Genomic DNA, 22,004 nt, shown 5'->3' on the forward strand with positions numbered 1-22,004 from the left:
CACCCCAACCCACAGCGCCCTCTCCTTTGCCCTCTCACCGCCCCTGCAGACCACCTCCACTGCCTCTGCAGCCAGCAACAATGATTATTTGCACTCCTGCTGCCTCGTCCCTCTCATTAGCCTTCCCCACGGAAGAAAAGGATGCAGCTGAACTGTGGCGTCGCAGTATCACCCCCACCCGTTCCCCACCACCTGGTGCGCCCCTGTGCTGTCTCTATCTCCGCCCTCTCCTATACCGTGTGGCCCCCCCATCGCCCCTGCCCCCACCCCCAACTCTGCAAGTTCGATGGGCCCATTCCATATGCTGCCAAAGGGTTTTCTCTAAATTGCAAGGGGATTCTATCATCACGATCCTCCTTGGAATGGTGTAGCAGAGACAATGGCTGTTACTGCAATAGTTCTCCAAGAGCGGTAAGCACCACCGCCATCATTCCTCCTGTCACCCCCACTACGCCTTGGTATCCCCTATCCCGCCCCACCCCACCCCCACCCCCACCCCCACCCCCACCCTTCCCACTGCATGTCCATCCTCCCCCAGTTCTTTGAGAATTGGTTATAACTTATAACCACCCTGCTGACAGTTCATCGGTCACTGACCGTTTTCCAGTCACTGACCGTTTTCGGTCATTGACAGGTCAGTCTTAACTGAAATAGATTTCAGTCTTGACCGAAATAGACCGAAAATAGGGTGTAAACAGGTAGCTGTATATTTATAATAAAAAATAAGCTGAATGCAAGTATACCCTCACTTAATGTACCATACAACCCTACTTATTGTAACATGCACATGACTTAATGAACTAAGACACAAGCTATGAGAAATATGCCCCTATGGTACAACATAATAAACTACTTAAAACCAAGGTTTAAACTATAGGTATCGGGTATCGTATCAGAAGGGTGATTTTAGGAGACAGATCGTTTCATATCGGAGATATGCAAGATACGCTAAAGATATGCATGGAAATGGTAAGATACTCATGGAAATACACTATTGGAGAAAAAAACAATATAATTAAGCAATATATAAGTATATAACATGCATAAACACTAAAATGGAGAACAATGTATAACCAGACAAGTTCAATAAATTGAAATTGTTATAAAAGATGAGGTTTCCTTATATGTTGTAATGGTCTATTGCCATCATAGTTCAAAATCTCGCCGAAATTTCAAAAATTTTGGCTAGGCCGAGACAAGATGCTATGTTGAAATGAAAAAATGCAATATTTGGAAATTTTGGTCTAAAAAATGCACCGTATCGTCGACATTTCAGTTATTCTATTTTTTGCTATAAATCGATAGAGTTAGGTAAAACTAAGTTAGTCGATGCATTAAACTTGGTCATCTGCAAGAATTTGTACTCAAATCCATGAATTTTCATAAAAAAACGACTCTCTTCGTGGCAATCATAGTATTAAATCTCATCTCGAAAGGCCATTTCGGCCAGACCGAAATTTCCGGAATACCGAAATTTTGGTTATTTCGTTTTGGCATTTTACACCTCGAAATGGCCAAGCAAAACTCAGAAAAAATACAATGTTTCTTCAAAATTTTGACGAAATTTTGGTATGGCCGAAATGGCCTTTCGAGTTGAGATTTAATACTATGATTGCCATGAAGAGAGTCGTTTTTTTATGAAAATTCATGGATTTGAGTACAAGTTCTTGCAGATGACCAAGTTTGATGCATAGACTAACTTAGTTTTACTTAACTCTATCGATTTATAGCAAAAAATAGGATACAAATCATGATTTAAACAAAAAATCAAGTTTTTTCTGAAACCTACCTTTTTTATGTGAAATCTCCTTCAATCTTGATCTCAGCTTGTTAATGATGCAAACAAAGTTTTTGTAGCACCTCTTGAATTGCTTTTTAGTGTAGATTAGAACCCCAACTCCAACTTTTTTGAAAAAACTTGGTTAAAGGCAAGTTTTGGGAGTCTCGGTTGGGAGTTCCTTTGCTTTTTTGCGCCAAATGACTCTATATTGAGTTAGATAGCCACATGGGCCTTTAATGGCTGTACTGGCATGTACTAGTTGGTATTGACCGTATCGGCCGCTACATACCGATACGTATAAATACTCTCATAGAAACCTTACGGCTCGATACATACCGATACGTATCGATACTCGCACAGAACCCTTGAATGCACATACCATAAGTATCAGTGCGTATCATATCGGCCTGTATCGGTCGATGCAATTCGATACCAATTGAGACATACTATTTTTTTTTAAACAAGAAAAAAAAAAAACTTATTGGTACCTACCAAGGTTCGAGAACTCGCGAGATCTCGCCGAGTTTCTCGCTTTTGGGCAAAACCGAGTCGAGTTCATAGTCGGTACTCAAAAGTGCACTTTCTCGACCGAGATCTCGGTGATATCTCGAAGGTGAAAATCAAGTTTTTTTTAGTACAAAAAAAACAATATCTCGCCGAGATCTCGGTTGGGCCCAAAGATGCTATTTACTTGTATTCAGCCCAATTTTCACCCAAAAACCCATTTCCAACATAAGAGAGAGCAGGAACAGAAGTTCTTAGGCTCTAAACCAAGGGGAAAAACACCTCTCCTTCAAATTTCTTCTTCTTTCTTTCGATTGTTGGATGGAATGCACTGTTTGGAGTTGGATTGAAGTGCCAAAGTGAAGATTCAAGTGCCAATTTGGAGCATCATCACCTATTTGCAAGATTTCAAAGGTGTTTTCTATTTCTTCCCCAAATCTATTTTTTCCAAAAAAAATTTTTGTAATCCTTGTTAGATTCATGTGGTTTTAATATATGTTGAACATCTTTGCCCGATCTATCACTTCATGGAGTCGGATTTTTTTTTCAGTTAATAAATTATTTATTATAATTTTTGGAAAAATAAATGATTTATTTGAAAAAAGAAAATGAAAAAAATATGATGAATAGTGATTGTTTGAAAATGATTTTGATATATGTTAAACTACTTGGGATGCTCTACAGCCCCATGGATTAATTTTTTATTTTCACCCATTAAAAAAATTATTTTATTTTTCAGATTTAATAAATATATTATAAAAATTAAAAAAATATATATAATATTAAGGAAAAATACTTATTGCTTATGGAAAATTATGTACAACATATGTACATAATATTCAACTTCAAATGGTGTCAAATTCATCATTACATTATATTTTTCTTATACTTTAAGGTATAAATAGTTTTAAAAAAAATTCAAAATATTATTTTTAATTAACAAATAAATACTAGGGTTAGGGGATAAATAAGAGATAGTTATTTCATAGTTCTAGTAGCTTGACATTACGTTTAAGAGTTATGAATAGCATACTTTAAGTCTTGAATACCTTACTTTAAGTGATCCATGGTTATTAATACATGCTTTTTTATGTAACAGTGTCAAACATAAGACATTTTGTATACAATGTCTGATATAGCATGGCAACATGGAGTTCCCATGTCCGCAGACAAAAAGAAGTCCAAATGCAATTATTGTGGGAAGTTGCTATCTGGAGGAGCCACCAGGTTAAAGCAACACTTGTCTAGTATACGCAAGGATGTTTCATCATGCCCAAATGTTCCTATCCAAGTGAAAGTGGCAATGACACAACATTTGAAAGGAGGAAGATTAAAAAAATCTGAGAGGGAAAGAATGCAACAAGAGTTTAATGAGGCAATATTAGAGAGGGCTGGTGCAGAGGTTTGTGGCGAAGATGATACTGACATTGGGCCTCCACCTGGTGAGTTTCAATCAAAGGCTGAATGGAGAATTTACCAGCAGACTTTGGCTGAGAGTAGACAAAGTTTTCATTTTGATAATATAAGAGCATATGAGCAAGCAAGAGGAGTGGTGGATCTGGCTCATGCGCATCTGCAAGAAGATGAGAGGAGGAGAAGCACTGGGACAAGAAATATACCCCGACCCCAAACCCGACCACGAGTCCAAGGTCCAGAACCCATTTTTGAGCAGGATCCCACCACTTTTAGGCAACAAGATGCCTACCAGCCAACCATCCCACAAGTATTTGGTGGTAAACAAGAGAAAGCACGAAAAGCCTTCAGCAAATTCATGCTTTACCATGGCATTCCAGCCAATGTAGCACAAGGAACATACTATAATGCATTCCTTGATGCTGTAGGGAGGGCTGGTGCAGGATGGAAGGGACCTTCACCATTTGAATTATACAATGTATATTTGCCTCAGGAGGTAGAGGAGCTAAAAGAATACATTGATGGTTTGAAGCCAATGTGGGAGACATATGGGGTTACTCTTATGGCTGATGGTTGGATTGGACCTACTAGGCTGTCCATCATAAATTTCATGGTGAGTTGCAATGAAAGACTATATTCTTGAAGTCTATCGATGCATCAAAGCATATAAAGGATGCATCATACTTGTATAAGGAAATGAAGCAAGTGGTGGAGGAGGTAGGACCAAGGAACGTTATCCAAATTATGACGGATAAAGGTTCCAACTATAAAAAGGCTGGAGAGAAGTTGATGAATAAGAAGAGTAAGAGGATCCGGCTCTTTTGGACCCCATGTGCAGCCCATTCTATTGATTTAATGCTGAAGGACATGGGGAAAAAGACTTCGGTGGCGGGTGTGGTAAATAGGGCAAGACAAGTGACAACTTTTGTGTACAACCATTCTTATGCTTTAGCCTTGATGAGGGAGAAATGCAATGGAGATTTAGTGAGGCCTGGTGTCACTCGATTTGCCACCAATTACATTGCATTGAAGAGCTTTCAGAGTAAGGCGATAGGTCTAAGGTGTATGTTTGCAAGTCATGAATGGTTTGGTTGGCAAGGTTCTAAGTCAGAAGAAGCAAAGGTAGCACAACAGACCATTGCAAATGATGGATTTTGGAAGGACTTGGGGAAAGTGGTTGGCATATTAGAGCCAGTGGTGGCGCATCTCGAGGATGGTTGATACAGAGAAGAAGCCTACTTTGGGCCACATTTATGTTGCCATCCAAAAAATGAAGGAAATGGTTAGAGCTGCTATACCTCGAAGTGCAAAGTCCTACACTAACATCATTGATGAGCGGTGGGAGAAGCACTTGAGTCATCCATTGCATAAGGCTGGTGAGTTCAACATACTTTATACTTTAAATGTTATAACTTTTTTACATTTACATATTCAAAACCCTAAAGGCATTAAAGCGATTAAGTCACTAACAAATCATATTTGTGGTGTTTACTTTACCAGCATACTATTTGAATTCAAAGTATCACTACTCTCATGATCTTGGGCTAGACATAAAATTGTTAGAGGCGATTCAGTCGTTACTCGAAGTTGGAGCCCCATCCAAAGACACAAGCTGCAACGATGAGGTGAGAGTATGGGACTTTGGCATTTTGGTTTTATGAATGTAATTACTAAATAGGAAATACTAATGCCTCATATTGAAAATAGATCAAATACTTGGAGAGGCCTCAGAAGTTTCATCGACTAGGCTGCAGTGGAGGGTAGACAAAAGTCGGACCCTGGTAGGTGGCATGATATTACATTTATGAATTATAATTTTATCTCTTTAGAATGTACATATTCTTACTATTCTATATTTGTAATGCAGCCGACTGGTGGGTGCTTTATGGTACAAGTTCACCCAACCTGAGGAAGGTAGCAGTGAGAGTGCTCTCACAAACTTGTTCATCCTCGGATGTGAGCGCAGCGGAGTACATTCTCATTGATACATTCAAAGAGGCGGAATAGGTTGGGTAGCGAGCATGGAGCGGCTTGTGTATGTGCGCTCAATATGAGATTAAGGATGAGGCACATACGTGAAGGAATTGAGGCCAATGATAAAGAACCCATTGAACTGTCCAACATTTTTCAAGAGGACTCGATGACGATGAGGATCCCCTATTCCAGTGGGTGAGGGATCGTGGTACACCGATATGGATCAATCTGGGGTAGGCCCGACCCCACTATTGCGTCTGTAACGCACGATGTTGATGAATATATGTCGACGCAAGAGGGTGTGCACATGCGAGTCACCGAAACCTTTTGAGCCTGCTGTAGGGAAGTCCTGGCGATGATGATGATGGTGGTAGTGATGACACTGGTGATGCTAGTGATGGTGATGGTGATGGTGATGGTGATGGTGGTGAAGCTGCTGCTGCTAGTGGCATGCGGAGTGGCGGTTATTATGATGATCGTCATGAGGGGATGCGCGAGTAGTACGAGCAAGAAGTTGGAACGCAGGAGGACCCTGTGTGTTTCACCGGTGAGTCTCAGTTTACGCATGCCACTCAAGATCAAGACCATGGTGGCTACCCTAAAACATACAACAGAAAGAAGGGTCGCAAACACTCACATCAGTCATATGCTCAGGAGGAGGACAACAGCAGTATGAACACCATGCTTACAAGTTTCGGAAGCATGAGTATAGATACTACTAGTGAGCATCAGTCATGGCAATCATCTCAGCATCATCATGGCTATGACTATGGCCAGCAGAGCACCGGTTCTGATTATAGTGCCTATGGTCAGTATGGGCAGTCAGCAGCTGAGTATGACAGTCAAAGCTCTAGGTCAGGTGTTGGGTATACATTCCTAGTCCCAAACCAGTCATACATGCCTCAAACTCAATATGACAGTAGCAGTGGATCTTACACCTCATACCAACAGCCTCCCATGTACCCTAAGATAGGGAGATTGGTATATGTTGATCAGAAGACTTATATGGAAGCTGTGTCACACTATTTGCAACACTATAGCAATTCCATGACATGGGAATTCTATGTGGATCGATATAGGGATGAATTTCTTGTTCAATCTCATTTTATGTAACAAATTAAGTGAACATTGATGTAATGTACATTTTATTTGAATGTTTTGATTGATGTGTGCTAATTAGAATGTTTTGATTGCTAATTTGCTATGTTTTACTAAATTATATATAGATTATGTTGTTTTAGTACGACTCGTCGCCTACCAACCTATGGTCCAAAGTGAAACTCATATTTGGACTTGTTTTTTGGCAAATCTGGGCATGCCATTGTGTTTAAATGGCCTGAAAAAGGCCGGATACCAAGTTTCAGACCCAAAATATGTGTACAACCCACCGAGTTGGGGGTCCGAGTCCAAAAAAAAAAAAATGCATCAACTCGCCGAGATCTCGGCGAGATCTCGGCTCGACTCGGTTTCTGGCCTGGCCGAGATGCCACCGAGACCCGAGTTCTCGAACCTTGGTACCTACTACTATTGATATGTATTGGTTGATACGATACATACCGATACTTTAAACCATGCTTAAAACTCCTCTTCAAGCTGAATTATAAATATCACCCATGCCCAACTTGGAGCATCCTTAAAGAAAAACCAGGTTGAAATAGTAGTTTACTAAGCATATCACCCAGTGATTCTCAGAACTAAAGAACGGAGTAGAAACCAGTTTTCTTATTACGGCATCCCTCACAAAATGACGATCCACCTCAATGTGTTTAGCCCACTCATGGAAAACATGATTGCTGACATTATAAATAACTGTCTAGTTATCACAAATATATCAATAGGCTTGGTAACAAGAAACTCGAGCTTCTAAAGAAGAGACTTCACCCACATCAGTTCATTTTCAGTCAAGGATTGAGATTTCAGTTTCGAGGCCAGTTTTGATCCTGGCCAAAACCAAAATTTTTTCCCAGGTTTTGATGTAAACCTGGGATTTGTCTGGGCTAAATTCTAAACCTAGGCCTAGAAAATGGTTTTTTGATCAGTTTTTTTGTGCTGCCTATTTTTACCATTTTACACCTATTCCAAGAATTAGTTTCAGAAAAGAAAAAAAACCACAAAAGGATACTTGTGGTTTTGACCCAAGTTTGCTAGTGTACGTTGGATGTTGTTGTACACTAGCCCAGGTTTACACTACATGTAATTTAGCTACTGGAAATGTCAATTGCAATTAAAACAATTAAAACAATTAAAACATATATTAGGTTAGGAAAATACAAGTATAGGACAACTACTACTCAATACATGCAGTTTCTTGGAAGGTCTAATCCACGAGCTGCATACCACTGAAGATGTGGTTGACACTTCACTGAATGCGGTACATATGTGTCCCAAGACATATTTTGTGCCCAGCATTATACTTATGTTCTAATTCTTCCAAAAATTTTATTTGAGAAAAAAATTACCCATTACCTTCAAGCTCCAATCATGCAAATCCAAGCTGTAGAAGGGTTGAATGAGTAGAGAATGCCAAAAAGTAGGAAAACATCAAATGATTTGGCAAAAAATTGCAAGTTTTTGGTAAAATTCCCCTTGACTGTCGAAACTTGCAAAACTCCCAGCTTTTAGTCGAAACCATGTTGAAACCTGCGAAACCTGTCAAAATAGGGTTGAAACTTGGTACAAACCAGATTCGACTCTTGGTTTAGTCTCGGACAAGGTCGAAACCAAGTTGTCTTCGTCGAAACTTAAAACCACGGCTGCAGTATGAGCCATAGCTCTATACTCAGCTTCAACAATAGAACTTGCAACTGTGGTATGTGTTTTTACTCCTCCAAGTAACAAGATTTCCACCAACAAAGGCACCATAACCAATAGCAGATCTCCTATCACTTTCAACAGTGCCCCAATCAGCGTTTGAGTACTTAACAAGATTAAGATTTTGATTAGTTTTGTATATAGGATCCTTTCCTGGAGCACCTTTAGGATGACAACAAAATTTGACAAGCTCCCTGCCAATGGGCCCTCTTAGGCATCTCCGTAAACTGATTAATAACTCCTACTGCAAAAGAAATATCTGGCCTGGTTAAGATAATATAAATAAGTTTTCCATCCAACCTCCTGTACTGATGCTTACCTGTAAACTCCTCACCATCATTAGCTTAAACTTCAGATGTGAATCCATAGGTGTATCAACAGGTTTGGATGCTAACATCCTAGTCTGAAACAGAAGATCAAGCACATACTTTTGAGAGAGTGTAATACCATTACTACTCCTCACAACCTCAATCCCCATGAATACCTGAGGGCACCCAGTTTTTCATCTGAAAATGTTGTAAATAAAATTTAACCTCGCCAATGCCAGATAATCATTACCAAAAATAATAATATCATCAACATATAAAACTAACACTACCACTTGGATTCACAGCGATGAACAAGCATTGAATGATCGAGTTACATTGGGTAAATCCACACTGAGTAACCACCATGGTTTAAAGTATCGGTATCGGGTATTGTATCAGTCGGGTGATTTTAAGAGACGTATCGTAGCGTATTGGAGATACGTATTGAACAATACAGATACACATAGAAATGGTCTAGATACACATGGAAATACACTTTTGGACCAAAAAACAATATAAATAAGCAAAATATAACAAGTGTCATGCATAAACACTAAAATAGTGAAATAATGTATAACCAAACAAGTGCATTAAATTGAAATTGTTATAAAAGATGAGGTTTCTTACATGTTGTAATCGTCTATAGCCATGAAGAGTATTGGATGATGGTGTAGCACTCCTTGATTCGTTTTTTAGTCTAAAAGTGTGAAAAACCTAGATTAAATGCAAGATTTTAGACTCTTGGTTGAGAGTTTTCCTTCATTTTTCATTAGATTTAGAGTTGTATCGTGAAAATGTTTTTTATTTTATGGAATGTATCAATAGTATCGGTATGTATTGGTACATATCAGTAATGTATCGGTATGTATCGAGCCGTACTGGCCGATACGTATCGATACATATCGATACGTATTAAACCACCCACAGAACCCTTTACTGGATGTATCGATGGTATCGATACGTATCGTATCGACCCGTATCGGCCGATACATTTAGAGACAGTCCATTTAAAAAAAAAAGAGACTTATCGGTATGTATCATATCGGTATCAACCAATACTGATACGTATCAGTCGATACTTTAAACCATGCGAACCACTGTGCTGAATTTATCAAACCAGGTTCTAGGAGACTGCTTTATGAAGTTTGCAAACTTTATTAACACTCTCCCCGTGAGCAACTTATTGAGGAGGTTACTCCTTATACACCTCCTCAAGTAAGTCACCATGAAGAAAAACATTTTTGACATCGAACTGATATAACAGCCAGTCAAGATTAACTGTAAGGGAAATCTGCACACGAAAAAATGTCTCAAAATAATGTATATCACAAGTCTGAGTATACCCTTTTGCCACCAATCTGGCCTTGAGTCGCTCTACAAATACAACAGGGTTGTAGTTTATACTACCCAACGACTTTGCACTAACTCCTTACCTGGAGGGAGATCAGCCAAGGTCCATGTCTTACGAGAGGCCAAAGCATCCATTTCCACATCCATAGCTGACTTCCACTCAGGATGAGACAATGATTCATGATTGGTTTTTGTGACAGAATATACATACAATGTCAAGGCAAAACTATGTAGGGAAGATAGAAGATGGGTCACAAAAATAAAGTCATCAATAGGGTAAGTAACCATAACCGTTGAGTGCATGAACGAGTACTTTTACTTAAAGCAGCCAGCAAGTCAATGGGTGCAAAGTATGAACTAGGAACTTTAGCCAAATAATCAGATTGAGCAGAGGGCAATGAACAACCACAGGTGAAGACGATTTAGGGTGTTGCTGGTAAACTTGCCATGGTGCGAACTGAGAAGTAGGTGGAGAATCTGAAAAAAGAACTAAAGCAGGGATAGGAGAAGACTAGATAATGTTAGTTGCCAAATCACTACCCTCAGAAAAATATGGTGTACTCTCAAAAATGGTATTATTGATTCTCATAAGTGGTTGGCAGGTAGTAGGGTCATAACTCCTAACCACAAAACCCTTTTGATTGCACGAATATCCAAGAAAAAAACATTTGGCTGCTCGGGGAGACAATTTATCAATACCCGGACATAAAACTTGGACAAAACAAATACAACAAAAGCACGAGGTGCAAAGAAAATAAGGGAGAATGAGGAAAAACGATTCTTATAGGAGAATTTTTGTTGAAGGACAGAAGAAGGCGTGTGATTAATCAGGTAAAAAGCGGTTATAACTGTATCCCCCTCAAAACTCTTAGGAACATTCATATGAAACAATAAAGAACAAGCAATCTCTAATAAGTGTCTATTCTTCTGTTTAGCCATAACATTCTGCTGAGGGGCATAAGAGCAATTAGTTTGATGTAAGATACCATGCTCAAAGCAAAAAGAAGAAATGGCACGTTGAGTATATTCTAAACCATTATCCGAGCGAAAAATTTTAAGAGAAGCACCAAGCTGAATTTTTTTTCATTATAAAAAGCATTAAAGACAGATAAAAACTCTGAACAATATTTCAGTAAATACAACCAAGTCAAGCGTAAATGATTGTCCATAAAAGTAGCAAAGTACATAAAACTGGACTGACTCTGGATGCGGCAACCCCAAATATCTTAGTGAAGTAATGAGAACAAAGATTGATTCCTGGAAACATCCTGTGTAGGAAAGGAAGTATGGTGATGTTTGCCAACCTTACAAGCTTCACACTCTATACAGGAGACAGATTTGCATTTATTAGCCATTTATTGAAGCTTGGAGAGCGACAAATGCCCTAACTGATTATGCCAATCCAAGGGGAAAACACCATCAGAAGCAGCAGGAGCAAAAGAATCACCACCAAGATAATATAAGCCACCTTTCTCATGCCCTCCGCTATTCATCTTCCTTATCTGAAGATCCTGGAAGACACAATAAGAAAGATAAAAAGAGAGTAATTTAGGGACTTAAGAGATTTGATTCACAGATAAAAGACTCAAGGGCATTTTAAGTACATGAAGAACAAAAGATAAAAGCAATGAAGTGGGATAAACAACACCATGGCCAGAAACCTGGGTAGAGGATCCATTAGAGTATAACCCGGGATTGATGAATAATTTAACGGAAAGAAGAAAACACATTAGAATTACCAGTCGTATGATTGGATGGACCATACTTAATTACATTTAACCAATCAGTAATTATCCCCTAGCCAACATCAATGAGTTAGTTTGATAGATGACCTAATACCTATTTCATTGGTAAAATTGCATCTTGAAAAAAATCACGGGAATCGGTTAAAAAACGAGTTATAAATTTTGATGAAAACTACTAGAATTTCATTTCATGTTAATGGGATCTAGTAGCATTATTGTAAATGTTGATGTGTGTTAATATACATTGTTGCTGCCCCTACTTAACAGCTTGAGCTTTTGGGATAAGCAGTTGTAACATGGTATCAGAGCCAGAAGGTCGGGTGTTTGCCTTGGTAAGTGCGAGGGGTTGGTGTTGTGTGTTGTGCCCCTACGCTTTGTGCCCCTTGGTGTCACGTGATGGCACCACTCCAGCACGTGATGGTGTCACATGCAGAGCCGTGTGAGTGGGTCTGCATGTGGGTGGTGTTGATGTTGTTGATATACATTGTTGTAGCCCTTGACAACTCAAGCTTTTGGGATTAGCGGTTGTAACAATAAATTTGTTGTTACTTTGGACTCAACTTTATGGCACTCCCTGTGTTTGTTTGGGGATGAAATTTGACCAGGGGGATGGCCGTGGGGCCCTCTATCACATGGACCCCCCATGTGGCCATATTTCCCAAAACTGTGATATGCCAGTGGGTTAAATGAAACCAAACTTTCTCCTTTTCCATATGTCTTTTGGTCATATCCAAATTTTTTATATCCCCCCCCCCCCCGACCTGATGCATTTTATTTATCCTTCAGTCTATGTTTGCAGGCGATTCCTTTTCTTGTAGGCTGCCCAGCATGCTTGAGGAACTTTCTAAACCTCTTCTGTCAGCTTTCCTGCTCACCAAATCAGAGCTTGTTTATCAATGTGACATCTATTTCCAAGGTCAGAAATTTTTATAAATGCTATAGAGAGCTGTTTCTGTATGCCATGATATTGCATATTTATTTATTTTTTTCCGTAATGGAGCTTGTTTTGCTGCTTAAACTTGAGAAGTTTGTTTTCTGTGAAACATGCTGCAGTGCAAGCAGGTACCTATTTATTTGTAATTTTGTATGCTAGGCAACATCTGAGAGGGTGCCAATTCTCACATGTTTCACCTTTTGGTTTGTAAAATCAATTTATACCAAATAGTGTTTGTTCAGTGAAATTTTGCAGTCTATGTGCTATTTCTGTTGTCCCATTTTGTTAATTTATCATATGTTCATGTTTATATTTCTAGAAGCCCAACTCATGGACAATCTTTGATGTATTTATGGTGCTTATATTTCTATACCATTTTGTATTTATGCCCATCTTTGCTTGCTTTCTTCATTTCATTGGTGCTATTATTTTATTATTTCATAATTGCATTTATATTTTTCTAAAGTTTGACCTTGTGAGTAATATAGCCAATGATTTCCCCTTCGTGCTGCAACTATTGGTTTTCACATGATAGTCAGCCCACAGGGCTGTTGTGAAATGAAGAGCAAGTTAGTCTGGTGATACAGAAGGAACCTTTGCTTTGTAGAGTTTATAGTTCCCCCAAATAATATTTACGTACTTGCTTTTATGTCAGGTTAAAAACAATTTGACCGTAGATGGAATTGATTTTTACGTGACTGATGCTTTTGGTGAAGAGTTATACAACTCTTGCAAAGAAGTGAAGTTCGGAAGTATGAATAGTCGAGCTATGGATTTCATTGGAGCAGGAGCTCAAAATTTCAAAGGTGAGGACGAATTTCCTGAATCTGAAGGCAAACTGTCTTCTTTCCTCATCCCCTTTTTTCTTCCTCTATTGTTGTTGTTTAATATGAATATCTAATTTATAAAAACAGAAAAGAAAAATGGAAATTGTATCTATATTTTTAAGATTGACATGGGAATTAATATCCTTCTATCCAACTGTTCGCTTGTGTATCTATCTATGTGCCATATTTTTGGCATATTGAAATGGTACTTTGGAATTTTTTTAATGTTAATTTTAGACAAGTTCGACCTCAACGATCTTATGATTTAAGCTTTTCTATTTGCTAAATCTGTTAAATTTATTTGTTCATACTCAGACATCTTTTCCTATGATTAAAGGTGATGAGTTGAGTCTTGGAATGATATGGTTAGAAGGTGATGCTTATTCCAACAATAAGCTATGTAAGTGTCAAAATTGTAGAGTGAGAGCCTTAGAGAGCCTATTTCAAATATATTTACAAATTCCAGAGTGCCTCCAGAGCATAAATGCAAATGCTTGCTTGTATATTTTATTCAAATAATTCAAACCTATAATATATTCTCTTTTATTGCCTGATCAATTTTTTATAGATAAAAAGGAACATCAACTAGTGCGAAGTTTTTAAAGGAAGGTAAAACTAAGAAGAGCATATATAACCAAATACAATATTCGTAGGCTTTAATGATTTAATAGATAATAATTGATATAAATATAAAATATTTGTATTGAGATCTCTACCTCTCCTACCACACTCATCCATGATGGGTTGAGATTAGGGAACTGAAGGAGAACCATGTTTCCTCCCTCGATAGATGTATTGAAAAGGTCTTACTTATAAGTTAAGGTACTTACGACACCTACTGTCTTGGTAGCAAGAGTTTTCTCAGGTTTAGATTCACTTCCAGCCTGTCTACTAGTCCTCCCTCCCCCTTCCTAGGAGTAACATCCTATTTTTCTTGTAAGTTCTTTTGTATTAGCATTAATGATTTTGGTTTCTGATTGTTTTCGGCAGAGTGGTTCGCATTTATAGGAATGCAAGCAGCCCTGGATGTTCCTGGTTCACCATATGCCATTAACTTCCGGTCAAATATTTCTGAGGCATCTGGAATGAAGCCTATGAATGTATCTGTTTATTCATGTGGTGACTCATCCCTGGGATGTTCTTGTGGTGATTGCCCAACTTCTTCATCATGCTCAAATACACCACCTCCTTCCCCACATAAAAAAGATTCCTGCTCAATTAGTATTGGGTCTCTTAAGGTTAGTTTCTTTCTTGTATATGGTGCTGGTGTTCTCTTGATTTATTTGTCATCTTGGATCTTGATTGCTGTACAGCATATTGATGAGCAGGAGGTTCTATGTATCGATTATCAATTTGTAGTATGAAGTTTGGTAGTTCCATGTGTAACTTTTGGATCATTAACTTGGTTCTATTTCCTGATGACTGCAGGTCAGATGTCTTGACTTTTCAATGGCTATCCTATATATTGTTTTGGTTTCTGCATTTTTTGGTTGGGGGTTGTTTCGTCGAACAAGAAAAAGGAGCTCCGCTTCTAAGATGAAACCGCTGTTGAATATGAGAGATGAATATGAACCCAATTCAGTTAACAAGCAAAAAGATGAGACTGTTCCCATGCAGGTGCATCTCAGTGTCTACTTTTGTTTTTCATGCATTCAGTGATTTTTTCCTCTCATCTTAATTAAAAAAAAAATATTAGAGAATTTTATTAGAAGTTGAAAGCAAAGAGGTGAACTTCCCCACTGTACAACAAATATGTCCATCTTAAAAGATGTTAAGTGGTTGTACCATCAACATCCATGATTTTTGAGTACTCCAAAATAGTTTTTGAGTTCTCGTCTGTTTTGGTTCATCCATGGGAAGTGGTCTTCTGTTAAATGTCTCCTTTTAATTGGCACCTATCAAAAAAATCATAGAATGTTACAGAGTTTTTATTAATTGCATTCTGTATAAGTTCCAAACATGTAAGTGCTCTAACCATATTTTGGCTTGTGATATCCATAGATACCGGTAAAAAATAAATAAGCACTCAAAACAAGTACATGTTCAACCATCATTACCAACGCCTCATAAATCTTTATTCTTGATTCACTTTGTTAGGAGCAAAAATTCAACCAATTCAATTGAGTTGTGACTAGAAAGTATATAACGGGAATAAAGGAAAGTTAGTAAATTGAACAAACTAAAAATGCAAAAAATAGCTGTTAATAAATGAATTCCAATTTGCGGACCATTACTTATCAAGTCTTGCTCTATAAAGTGATTTGATCTTGTAGTCCAAATAACCCCGTACCTTGTTGTGTCTAAGATAGTAGTAATTAGTAAAACATAATATTTGTATGAACCAGTGAAGTTGCCCCCTCTCCAACAGTCCAAAGATGGAAATGTTGTAAAATTTTAAACAATTCATGAACATCACAGAAAGTATGATTATTAAGAACCAATCCCATGAAAAGGAAGAAAAAACAGGATTGTTAAATAATACTACACCCCAGAACCCCTAATATAAGACCTAATCTGAGAAATACTAATAAAAAATCTTGTATTTGCCCACATAATCCATTATATATTATATGTAAAATAAGAAAATAAATAAGTTGAATTTTTTCATGACCTTATTGACCTGACCGGACCAGGAAAAAAGAAATTGCCATATTATATAAATGTTTACGTTCCTCATTGAATTAAATTCTAATGGTTGTGAATTGATGTAGATACGACACTCTTAGATGTAGATACTGTTATTGAGAAAATTTCTACTGTTAGTGGACAAATTCCATTCTATATCTGAATCTGAAAACAAAAGGCTGCGAACATTATGACCCTCCCTAGATCCCGCAGTGGTGGGAGCCTCGTGCACTGGGTATGCCCTTTTTATCTGAATCTGAATCTGAAAAGAAAATTTTATATTTCCTAATCATCACAGTATATGAAAACTAAATTTGATCAAACATGTAAACCTAAACTTTCTTCTTCAAGGCTGAATGGCCTTTTCGGTTTGATTTTTGCTTTACATGTTTAACTTGTTTGTGACACACTCTGTTCTAGATAATTTTTTTTTTCCCTTTTTTGATGTTCATTGTGTTCTTGGAGGTACACATTATTAAATGTTTAACCTTGATTAAGTGAAATTTCGCTCCTTGTTTTGGGATTTCCCCTGAGAAATTTCTGAATAAAAATGTCAATCAAATCAAGTTTAGTGCTATCATTGTTTTTAAGGTTGTTTCTGTTGGTCTGCATAATTGTGTAATGACTTTCTGGTAAACATCAGATGCATGATGCGGCTCCTAGAGTGGTGAATGGAGTCCAGCTTTCAGTTGTGCAGGGATATTTGTCGAGCTTTTACAGGTCCTTGCTTACGTTTTCAATGGTCTGCTTGGTAGTATTATCTAGTTATTTTCTGACGTTATGGGTTGCTGACCTTGCTTTTCAGGAGATATGGAACATGGGTTGCTAGAAACCCAACTCTTGTCCTGTGTTCATCATTAGCTGTTGTTCTACTACTATGCTTGGGACTAATACGCTTCAAGGTGGAGACAAGGCCTGAGAAGGTATTGTATCGGCTTGTCACATTTTATTATTGTTATTTTCTTACATGACTAATCTATATCCTTTTGCTTGTGTACCTTACACTATGGATGCTATTCATTTATTATGTGCTTCACTTGGGCTCTATAACTTTGTCATTTTTTTTGAGGGAAAATTACTTTTTCCACCCCTGTACTTTAAAACAATTACATCTACCATCCCTGAAATTTCATCTATTTCATAAGCCTCCCCTGTATTTGAAATTATTCTTACAAACGTACCATTACCGTTAGATGAGAACAGTTAAGGATGATGTCATTGCCCAAATATTAACTAAATGCCCATAATACCCTTAATGAAGGTGCTTTTACATATTTACCCCCATTTGTTTGTAACCTAACCTGCTGGTTAATGCCCATAATACCCTTAATGAAGGTGCTTTTACATATTTACCCCCATTTGTTTGTAACCTAGCCTGCTGGTTAATTTCTCTCTCCTCTAGCTGCCGGAGTCCCCTGCTATTGCTGGAGTAGCCCTTGGAGACCCCTTCCGCTGCTGCTCCCTCGACAGTTATCTTCTCCTTCCCTTCCTTCTACCCTTTCCACAAATATCTAAACAATGAACTCAACCTCTTGTGTACCCCTTTTATAATCCACCTGTTAATGTGCTTTGGGTACTGTTCACATGAACACTGTTGTGAACAGCACCGTACACCATTCATGTGAACAATGTCGTGAACAGTACCTTACACTGTTCATGTGAACAGTAACTAGAAGATGAGAGTTGTTAGTCAAGGGCAGTTTGGGAATTTTTCTTGTGTGTTAGCTCTATCCTATTATTAATAATATTGGTGAAGAGGGGAGAACAATTTTTCATTCGATAGTTTTCCCCCAAGGATTACAGCCACTTCTCTTCTTCTTCATCTTCTTCCTCTCCATCTTCTCCATTAAATCTGGTTTTATTTACATGGTATCAGAGCTAGGATCTTAGGAGTCGATTCTACATCCTAGGACCTACTCGATTACTCTCAAACTGATCAAGACAATGTTGCGGTTTTGAAGGCTTCATGTTTGAAGGTTTTCGTGACCATAGTTTGAAGAGGCTGCAGCACCCTATGCTGCGGTTTGGTGGAGTTTGCTGAGACTGATTCATGATTATATAAAGGAACCTAGTCTTGATTTTGTGGTGATTGCTTGATATCGATTCAGGGTTTTGGGAGGTGATTATTTTTTCGATTTCAGTTCTTCTTTTTGGCGGTTTGAAGGTTCTTTGTAAGTTTTTCCCTGAATCGATCCTTGTTGGATATTGAGATTGCATCGATTTTTGTTCTAAAATCGATCTCTGAATTTTTCGTTGGCTGTTGGCGATTGTGTTTGCTTGCTGGTTCATTACTTTTGCTCAGTTTTTATTAGTTGTTGGTGAATTTCTGCATCGATGTGCTTGATCGAGATGGGTGACCCAACTGAAGATTCTAAAGGTGTTATCTCTGAGGTTGTTTCGGGCTCTTCCAAATCTATTGCAGAGAAGAGTTTGGAAGGGGTAAGTAATTTCCAGCAATGGAAGAAAATTGTGTGGGTTGTTTTGACTGGTCGTGGCTAACAGAAACATCTTACAAAGGCCAAACCAGAGGATGATGAAGCGTGGGAATTGTAGATGCACGCATTCTGGGATAGATGTTGAATAGTATGGATTCACAGATTGTTGACTTAGTGACTCACATAGATACTGTGAAGGAGTTATGGGATTACTTACATGTTTTGTATTCTGGACAGAATAATCTATCCCGTATATATGAGCTGTCACAAGAGTTCTATTGTGCTGATAGGAAGGGACGTCCGTTGACCCAATATTTTGCTGTTTATAAACGAATGTTCGAAGAGTTAAATGCATTGCTGCCCATTAGTTCGGATGTGAAACAAATGCAAGATCAACGTGAGCAACTTGCAATCATGGGACTTTTGGGAGGACTGGGCTAGGAATATGACTCTGTACGCTCCACTATTCTTGGAGGAGATAAAATTGACTCACATGCAGAAACTTTTTCTCGCGTTCTTCGTGTTTCTCGTGATAGTTCCCATGAACCAGCAGCTGCTCCTGGTGAGAGCTCTGCCCTTGTTGCTTCTAGTCAAGGGAGAGGTAATGGTGGACGTAATGGGGCCCGTGGTGGTGGTATAGCTGGCCGTGGAGGTGGAAGAGGTAGTGGTAGTGGTAATGGTGGTGAAAATTCTGGTTCTGTGAAGACTTGTAATCACTGTGGTCGACCAGGACACATCCAACGCTTTTGTTGGAAACTTCATGGGGAGCCACCGCAACAGCAGTATGCTAATTCAGCAGCTAGTACCGAGTCTCCTGCTACACCTTCTGAGGGTAAGTTGGTAAGGTTATTTGATAAGGATTATGCTCAGTTCAAATAGTTTCAGATTTCTCGGCCTTCTACATCTTCCTCCACGGCTACTTTTGCCCAGACAGGTAATGCCACTGCTTGTTTCTCCACTTCTCGTCCCTGGATCATTGATTTAGGTGCTTCTGATCATATGTCTGGTGTGTCAGGTAATTTTTCTTCCTTTCAGTCTTCAGAGTCTAGTGTTACATTGGCTGATGGTTCCCTTGCCAAAGTCACTGGCACGGGTACTGTCAACCCAACTAAGTCCTTGTCCTTGTCTTCTGTTCTCCATTTACCTGACTTCCCTTGTAACCTGCTTTCTGTTAGTAAAATTACTAAAGCCTACAATTGTTTAGTGACCTTTTATCCTGATTCCTGTGTTTTTCAGGATCTTATGACGAAGAAGATGCTTGGTAGGGGACGTGAGCAAGGGGGGTTGTATCATCTTGAAGACTCTCCTTCAATTGCTTATTCCAGTGTTTTGTCTCCACACCAAGTTCATTGTCGGCTGGGCCATCCGTCTTTGCAGAGTTTACAGAAGTTGGATCCTCGTTTTAGTTCCCTTTCTAGTTTAGAGTGTGAGTCATGTCAGTTTGGAAAGCTCCACCGTGTGAGTTATTCCCCCAGAGTCAAAACGGTCTGCGTACCCTTTTTCTTTAGTGCATTCTGATGTATGGGGGCCTTGCCCTGTTACTTCTAAGATGGGATTTAAATATTTTGTTACTTTTGTCAATGACTATTCTCGAGTCACCTGGATTTATTTAATGAAAAATCGTTCTAATCTGTTTGCCATTTTTCGTGCATTTGTTACTGAAATTCAGACTCAGTTTAATAAGAATATTTGTGTTTTACGTAGTGATAATGCCCTTGAATATTTTTCTACTCCATTTAATTCTTTTATGGCTGACCGTGGCATGTTGCACCAATCTTCTTGTTCAGATACACCCCAACAAAATGGTGTAGCTGAACGGAAGAATAGACATTTAATGGAAGTGACCCGTTCAATTCTTTTTGAGATGAAAGTACCAAAAATCTTTTGGCTGATGCTGTCTTGACTGCCTGTTTCCTTAAAAATCGTATGCCATCTTCTGTATTACAGGGTGGGATTCCTCATTCTCTTTTATTTCCTACTGAACCTCTCTTTGTTTTACCACCTAGAATTTTTGGGTGTATTTGCTTTATCCGCGACCATCGTCCAGGTCTGTCCAAATTAGATCCCCGGGCTATTAAATGTATTTTCTTGGGTTATTCACGTACTCAAAAAGGTTATCGATGTTATTCACCGGTTCTTCGAAAGTACTTTGTCTCTACTGATGTTAACTTTTTTGAGTCTATTGCTTATGATGATACATCTTTTGTTTCCTCGGAGTTGGATGAGGATCTTCCTTTATATGTGGTGCAACGTACTATTTCCCATGGTCAACCGGCTGCTGCTCTGTCTCCGCCACCTCCGCCTTTGCCTCCTCTTGTTCGGCCTGCCTGTCCTCCTGTTCGGTTTACATTTGTTCAGCGTCCTCGAGATGATACAGCACCCCTGGTCTCTACTGATCCTCCAACTTCAACTTCGCCTGCGGATCCTACTTCTTAGTTAAGTATTCCTTCTTCTGATCTTGATATTCCCATTGCTCTTCGTAAGGGTGTTCGTAGTTGTACTCAACATCCTTTGTCTCATTTTGTTTCTTATACAGGCTTGTCTGCTAACTTTATTGCTTGTCTCTTTACTGTTGAGTCTTATCCTCCCCCTAAGTCTGTTTCAGAGGCATTATCCCACTCTGGCGGGAGGACAGCTATGGAGGAGGAATTGGCTGCCTTGGCTGAAAATCACACTTGGGACTTGGTACCGTTACCTGCTGGCAAGAAGGCTGTTGGTTGTCAGTTGGTATATGTGGTTAAAGTGAACCCTAATGGTTCTTTGGCTTGTTTGAAGGCATGCTTAGTTGCCAAAGGTTATACACAGGTTTATGGAGTTGATTATCTTGATACCTTTTCCCCTGTTGCCAAGCTTGCATCTGTTCGTCTTTTGATCTCTCTTTCCGCATCCCATCGTTGGCCTCTTTTTCAGTTGGACGTGAAGAATGCTTTTCTTCATGGTGATCTCCATGAGGAGGTTTATATGGAGCAACCTCCTGGGTTTGTTGCTCAGGGGGAGTCTGGTTTAGTGTGTAAACTTAAGAAGTCGTCGTATGGTTTGAAACAATCTCTCGGGGCCTGGTTTAAGAGATTTTCAGATGTTGTTCTGGAATTTGGGATGACTCGGTGTGGCAGTGATCATTCGGTGTTCTATCGGCATAGCAAGGCTGGTAGGATATTTTTGGTGGTATATGTAGATGATATAGTCATTACTGGTGATGATGTTGAAGGCATTAAGCAGCTTAAGTTACATTTGCAGTGTAAATTTCAGACCAAGGATCTTGGTAAGTTGAAGTACTTACTTGGAGTTGAGGTAGCTC

General features: G+C 38.8%; 1 protein-coding gene across 2 annotated transcripts in view; it reads left to right on the top strand.

The window, feature by feature from the left end:
• Positions 1–22,004, top strand: part of LOC122662175 (NPC intracellular cholesterol transporter 1-like) — a 179,895-nt gene that overhangs the window by 23,346 nt on the left and 134,545 nt on the right. For both annotated transcript variants that reach the window (XM_043857743.1, XM_043857744.1), the window contains exons 4-9: positions 12,685–12,801; positions 13,475–13,625; positions 14,637–14,884; positions 15,075–15,263; positions 16,915–16,991; positions 17,077–17,194. In XM_043857743.1, coding sequence (XP_043713678.1) covers positions 12,685–12,801; positions 13,475–13,625; positions 14,637–14,884; positions 15,075–15,263; positions 16,915–16,991; positions 17,077–17,194 — 900 coding nt within the window. The remainder of the gene's footprint in view (positions 1–12,684; positions 12,802–13,474; positions 13,626–14,636; positions 14,885–15,074; positions 15,264–16,914; positions 16,992–17,076; positions 17,195–22,004) is intronic.

This window comes from Telopea speciosissima, chromosome 5 (assembly GCF_018873765.1).
Source record: "Telopea speciosissima isolate NSW1024214 ecotype Mountain lineage chromosome 5, Tspe_v1, whole genome shotgun sequence".
In the NCBI taxonomy this organism is placed as follows: Eukaryota; Viridiplantae; Streptophyta; class Magnoliopsida; order Proteales; family Proteaceae; genus Telopea; species Telopea speciosissima.